This window comes from Sorex araneus, chromosome 3, assembly GCF_027595985.1.
Source record: "Sorex araneus isolate mSorAra2 chromosome 3, mSorAra2.pri, whole genome shotgun sequence".
NCBI classification, from domain to species: Eukaryota; Metazoa; Chordata; class Mammalia; order Eulipotyphla; family Soricidae; genus Sorex; species Sorex araneus.
In genome coordinates, this window is record NC_073304.1 from 7,685,577 (window position 1) to 7,692,737 (window position 7,161).

The 7,161-nt window shown below is 50.0% G+C and overlaps 1 protein-coding gene across 1 annotated transcript; it reads left to right on the forward strand.

The window, feature by feature from the left end:
- Nucleotides 1–468: 468 nt before the first annotated feature.
- LOC101544227 (corticosteroid-binding globulin-like) lies at nucleotides 469–6,313 on the forward strand. The gene is made up of 4 exons (XM_004621792.2): nucleotides 469–1,066; nucleotides 1,965–2,235; nucleotides 4,887–5,031; nucleotides 6,098–6,313. Exons 1-4 carry the CDS (start codon nucleotides 469–471, stop codon nucleotides 6,311–6,313), a joined length of 1,230 nt encoding a protein of 409 aa, XP_004621849.2.
- Nucleotides 6,314–7,161: the final 848 nt, after the last annotated feature.

The following is a 7,161-nucleotide window of genomic DNA, read 5'->3' on the forward strand; positions in this document are numbered from 1 at the left end:
CATGTTCGATATACCAAAGACAGTAAAGATAGGTCTCATTCCCCTCACCCTGAAAGAGCCTCCGATCATTGAGAAAGAAGGGTAGGGAGAGGCTGCTAAAATCTCAGGGCTGGGAGGAATGGAGATGTTACTGGTGCCCGCTCGAGTAAATCAACAAACAATGGGATGAAAGTGATACAGTGATTTTAATTTTGGATGAGGGTCAGATCAGATACAGCTCATGGTCAGAATACATCATGGTCAGTACAGTGCTCTTGGTAAGTACTTGGTAAATCACAGCAAGTATCCATACACTTGAGGTAGGGAAACTGAGGTCCAGAGTCCTGACTTGCCCTAGGTCACACAGCCAATGGAGACAAAGGGGCTTGGATGGGATCTTCCGCTCCCATTTCACAGGCAGCACTGCCTTGTGGGTCCCACACAGCTAACAGGCTTTCCTGATTTGGCAGGGTTTGGCTGACGTGCACCATGCGGCTCGCCTCCTTCGTCTCCCTCCTCTGTCTGCTTCTCAAGGGCTTTCAGACCATCGAGGCCACAGATATAAGCAACTATGACCCTTATCGGCGCCTGGCTCCATACAATGCTGACTTTGCCTTTCGTCTTTTTAAGAACCTAGCTACCTTAAATCCGAAGAAGGACGTCTTGATCTCCCCTTTCAGCATCTCAATGACCTTGTCTATGCTGACTCTGGGTGCCGACAAGGAATCAAGCAGTCAGCTGTTCAACAGCCTGGGCTTTGATCTCAATGAAATGCCAGAATTTTATATCCATGAGAGTTTCCTGCAAATTTCTGAACTCCTCAGGGAGTCAAACAGCAGTTTGAAGATGAGCATGGGCAGCACCTTGTTCCACAATTACTCCCTGGATATCAGAAAGGTTTTCCCAGAAGATGCCCAGAGCTACTATGGGTTGGAAAACTTGCCTTATAAATTCCTGGCCTGGATACCGCCTAGCAGTCAAATCAATGAGTATCTAAAGCAGAAAACACAGAGGCAAACCTCAGACTTATTCTTGGAGATCGAGAGCCCAGAAGCCATCATCCTCATCAACTACATCTTCTTCTCAGGTACTCTCTAGCGACTCCATTCAGATCAGACACTTGTTCCTAAAGCCAGGTACAACCATCAAAAACACTGATAGCGGTTGATTGTACAAAACAAAGCGTATCTGTACGTTTTTCCCTTCCATGTTGCTAACAAAAATGGGTGTCCAGAAGAGTTTGAACATGCCCAAAACCTTACAGTTTGGCCTAAAAACATGAATCACTGTGCCCTTCATTCCTGGGGACCCCAGACTTCTTGGGGATGGTCTTGAGAAGCCTGAGATGCTCTCGCTGGTGGTGTCAATCCCCAGTGAGCTGCTGCTCAATGTGATGAAGGAGCTTGATATGGTCCCGGCTTCTGGGTCTTCTCCTTGGTCCTGGGCCTCTGACAGGGTCTCCGAGCAAGCCTTAGGAGGGAGACTGGCTCAGGGTGGGGGTCTTCAGGCCTCGGCGTCATAGCTAGGAGGAAGAAGCAGGTCTGCTGAGTGGCCAAAACAGCTGCTGGAAATCTTACATGGTTGAAGGCATCTCACAGGGTGTGGGGACTCCCCCACGCTACACACACACACACACACACACACTTTCACCCCCGAAATGTTGAAATCAAGCACGACTTTCAGGATCCACTCTACTTTAGAAGACAGAAAGTAAACAAAGTCTGGGTCACTGTTTCTAAATCCAGTCCCCCGTATTCCCTCTTTATAAGATAATGTCAGAAATCAGCTAACTCCCCATCTGTCGAAGTGGAGGGTTCCACAGTCTCTGGGGGATCCTAGACATTAAGTAGGAATGTCTGGGGCATCCACCCTTTATGAGATTCCCCCTCACAGCTCAGGAGGGGACAGTCTCCTGGCTGAGTGATGCCCCCAGCTCTGAGTAACCCCCACTCTTCATCTCCCGCCTTCATTTCCTGTCTGTCCAGGCACATGGGAAAAGGCCTTCAACCCAGAAAACACCGAGTTAGCGGACTTCTTTCTGGATGACGGGAGCATCGTGCGGGTGCCCATGATGTACCAGTCGAACGAATTCATGTACTTGTATGACTCAAGGTTGAAATGCTTTGTGGTGCAGCTGGAGTACATTGGCAGTGCAGCTGCCTTCTTCATCCTCCCCAACAGCAAGAAGATGGACACAGTCATCCAGGGGCTGAGCCAAGACACACTTAAAAATTGGGGGCTGTCCGTGATGAGCAGGTAACTCCGTCCTTCCTCTGGGGGTACATGGTTTGATGGTCACCTTGTGGCCAAGGCACTGAGGCTCTCTGGCCTAGAGGTTTGCACTGAGATACCTTAGGGCTTTCCCTTATGGAAGGTGAGTAAGTGACCCTGTGTATAATCATATTCTTGCCTTATTTTTCTTTTGGAAAATGGAAGGTAGGCTACAAAGGGTGCTTGGGAAGTCCAGGGGCCCCAAGGCAATATTTTACTCACCAGGCCAGAGGATCAGCACAATGACCCAAGAATGAGATTCTGCTCTACTGAGCCCACAGCACTGAGAATACTGGGGCCTTCCACAGCTGCACCCTATGATGCTCAGGGGACTTGGCAGTGCCAGAACTGAGACAGGGCATGGGCCATAGCCACTGGACTACCTCCCTGCCCCCCACTACTTAAACAGAGTTAACCAACCTAGTCACCCGCACCTCGACCAGGGAACCCACACAAAAACTTCCAGATGGCATTTAAGTAGTCCAGGAGAGGTAATACATTTAAAGCAATCTGAAATAAGTGAAACGTAAAGATTCAAGTAATAAAAGCGATCCAGGGTGTATGCTGCGGGCTGTGTATCAAGAGGCAAGCCAGCCAGAAAGAGCCCAACCTCCACACAAGTGATGGGCACAGGGCATGCACAGAGTGTTGCCTGAATGTAGGCCTGTGCAACACAGCAGGGAGGAAGGAAGGAATCCATGAACTCATTTTCCCCCATCTGGGAACCTCTCAGCTACAGGACCAAAATCCAGGAATTTCTTGAATCTTTACGTTTACTATCTACTTACTTGAATCTACTTACTTGAATCTTTATGTTTCACTTATTTCCAGATTTTTTAAAATGTATTACCTATCCTGGACTACTGATCCTGGAGATCAGCCTGTGTCCACGTCCCACCCTCATTGTGAAGGAGGAGCAGATGCTCTGGGACATGTTCCCTGTACTCAGAAAATTCAAATCCATCTGGTCAGGAAAAGCAAGAGTAACAGCAGGCACAGAAGTCCAGTGGTGGGTGGGGTCAGGCAAACGGAGGACCCAGGGAATGCGGGGATAAGCCCACTCATATTGGAAGCCCACAGGAGACTCCTGGGGAAGGTGCAATTTCTCCCTAATTTATCTTCCCTTATTCAATCACCCCTTCATACAAAATACCTCCATGGAAGCCCTCATGAGGGACCAGGCAGAAAGCCACCTCCTGATCATTTCATCTGCCCCCTCACTCCTTCCACTCATCCCTCTAAGGAATCTTTAACTTAAATTTTGGAGCCACCTGGGGATGAGAAGGCACCAGAACTCAAACAAACCCTCTCCCTGACCTCCCCTGTCCTGCTGAAGAAGTGAAAAAGGTTAATTTTTCTCTACACCGAAAATAATCTTCTGACTAAAATATGATGACAATAATCTATAACAGTGCCATTTTCTTCTAACTTTTTCCAACATCCAAGGTAAACCTGGGCAACTGGAACCATCATCTGGACTGGAGCCTTCCGCTCCATCCTGGGGACGTCCTCGCCCTAGAGACCAGCCTTAATTCCTCACTTCTACACTGTTCTCTCCTGCCCTCCCCCATACCCAATCCCCCTGCCTTTACTCTCCAGTACCCCACATCCCCAAGCATATATCCCAGAGGTTCCTACTCACATCCTCTCTCCAGGGAAATTCCCATCTGCTGCCCCCATTTCTAAGTCAGGCCGGGGGGCTCTCAGACCACAGCGACAATCTCCAGCTTCCCTCTGGGCAAAGTCACATGCATTCCTGCCTTAACATCCAATTCCTGCTTGGAGCAAAAGTGCCCCTGTCACTGGGAGGAGATCAGAGCATAGTCCCGCTCAGTTCTGCTCCCAACCAGAGAGCTCCCATCCCTCACACTGGCCCGTATTTCCCCAGTCACTGGCCCCAGGTCTGGTTGAGATCCAGGAAGAGAGCATCTCCTCCCTCCCCCCAGTTCATCCCTCCTTCCATCCATTCAGGAGACCCCTGTGCCTTCCGATGCCCAGGATTCCCGGAATTTCTTTCCTCTCTTGAGAGATGGAATTCTAAAATGAAGCCAATGCCTTCAGAGGTGAACGGGTCATGTAGAAAGGCCCACCTCACCTGCACCAACATTTGAGAACGGCATCTGCTTCGACATGAAAGTGGTCAGCCAGTGGAAAGAGCTTTTGAGCAGAGAGGTCTAGGAGGATCTCTGGGTCCCCACGCTGCCCTCATGTGTCAGGAACACACAGAGATGGGGGTGGGCTAAAGACACAGGGCAGAGTGGCATCAGTGGGCTGAGACTCCTACTCCCTACAGTGCTCCCTCACTCCTCCCCACCTGCCAAGAGGTGCTGAGGGGAACACAAGCCTTGGTCAGGGTCAGGGTCACAGTGTCCAGGGGGCCAGTTGAGGACGGGGGGAATCCACCCACGGAATTTCTAGAAACAAAGTATAACTCAGAGCCCCTGAGAGGAGCTGTCCGAGAGATGGAGGAGGGGTTGATCCATCTCTTCCGGTTGTGTGTCCAGCCCAGAGACAGGCTCTGGACCGTTTCAGAGAAACCACCATGTAAATAAGACAAAGGCGCTGTCCCACGGAGGGTCAACCCAAGTGTTTCCCCTGAGCAGTAAATGCCTAACCCATCTGCTTCTCCCGAGCAGCAATGTGGACCTCTACATCCCCAAACTCTCCCTGTCTGGCATTTATGAGCTCGACAAAATCCTGAAGGCCCTGGGCCTCGAAGATTTAAAGACCAACCATACAAACCCACACAAAAACAAGAGCACAGTCCAGAAATTAACAAAGGTAAATATCTCTGGGGTCCTTCATTTGCTGCTCCCCCAAATCCACCCTGTGCGTGACAGGCAGCCCCATGGAGCTCTTCCCTGAGAGGCTGTCCGGGTCCCGGACCTAAATCTCCAGATCTTCCCTACACCTCAAGAATTGCATCAGGCTCTCTGGAGACTCAGTTCGAGAAGGGGGTGTCCTGGTCACATAGCAGGGCGGGTGGCCTGGGAGGCTGCAGCCCTGCACCTCTCTGTGCCACCGGGGAAACCAGGAAAGGAAGCATCGGGAGGGCTGTGAGCAGCCCCAAAATAGATGTCTAAAAGAGTCCCACTGTACCCTCACCCAGAGTTTCACTGTCTTTGTCTTCATTCATTCATTCTGAAAGAACTCTCCAGGCTATTGGGAATGTTCCCATGGCTCTGACCTGGTCAGAGATATGATGGTCCTGAAGGTGACCAAACTAAGAGGGGATGGAGGAAGGAAGCTTTAGGGGTAGTGACCCCCCCTTGTACATGAACTTGAACCCCAGTGACACCATAGTACAAGAGCTGCTCAGTCGGCGCTTCGTCCTCCTCCCAAGGGAGCTGCAGCTTCCAGGAGAGTCTAGGAAGACAAAGAGCTCAGGAGGCTGCAGGGCCAACAAAGACTGTCCCCTCTGGCCCGGGCTTGGACTCGGACCTCCTTTCTAGCACTCACGGCACGTGCCCGGCCCATCTCAGTGGCCTGGCCTCCTGGCACACGAGCCCCACCCCAGAGTGCAGAGCCTGTGACATGCCACCTCAGAGCTGGCCCGACTTTGCGTCCATGCGTTCAGCACAGAGCTGACGCCAGAACTCCTTCTCCTTGCATAGCCCCTGACGTTTCCACAGAGACCCCTTTCCCTGAGAGCATGAGCCCTTAGTTCCTTCCCACAGAGGAGTATGGTCCTGCATCTCCCTGAGAAACCAACAGCATACCCGAGTCCTGTCTTCACCTCGCGTCAATGAGGGGTTGGGGAGGGGCGATGGGCAGGAAGCCTTGAGCAGGTGTGGAATGTTGGGGAACAGCAGGAACTCACCTTTCACCCCTTGGCCCACACCCACAGATGATATTCAAGTCCGATCTGCAACTCAGTGAGAATGGCAAGGTCGCTCCCGCCAAGGTCTCCAGCACTACTGAGCAGCGCGTGGCTCCCGCTCTTTTCTTCAATCGTCCCTTCATCATCTTGGTCTTTGACCATATCTCATGGAACAGCATTTTCCTGGCCAAGGTCATGAACCCACAGAACCACCTGGCCATAGGAGGCCATGGTGCCCACTGACCTGGGCACTGGGATGTTTCTAGTTTTCTCCAGCTTTCTTCCTTGTAATAAACAACTATCAGCTGCCATTGTGACTGGTCACTGGTGTGATTAAAGGGGAAGGGGGCACTTCTACAGCCTACTGTCCTCGAGATCCGGCAAGGGTGTATTCTCTGCTCCCGTTCATTAAATATGGGTTGGGGTTGTGGGGAGTCTGCAAGAAGGGGCTATGGAGACCCAACTAGTTTTACAAGTAGATTATAAAAATTTTTATAGTAGATTTTTATCTGTCACTGTCACTCTCATCCCCTTGCTCATCAATTTGCTCGATCGGGCACCAGTAACTTCTCCATTGTGAGACTTGTTGTTACTTTTTTTGGCTTATCGATAACTCCACGGGTAGCTTGTCAGGCTCTGCCGTGCCGGCAAGATACCCTTGGTAGCTTGTCAGGCTCTCTGAGAGGGACGGAGGAATCAAACCTGGGGTGGCTGCATGCAAGGCGAATGCCCTACCCACTCTGCTATCGCTCCAGCCCAGTAGATTTTTATGTTTGAAAATCATCTTTAAAAAACTTAAAGAAATTATATAAGTCAAAACATAAGCGAAAGATAAAATACTGAAAAATATATAGATAGTTTATAGATGATGCACAGATAGATAGACTGAGAAAAGGGTATATAAAAACATAGATACATCAGAGGTGGGTACTTACACAGAAAACTAGATATGTAAGTAGATTAACACAAAAATCCAAAGACAAATATGTTAGTATTTAGATGCATAAGTAGAAGCTAGATGTATATTTTCACAAACAAAGAGGTAGGTAAGCAGGAGGAGTATAGGCTGATAGATATACAGACAGGAGATG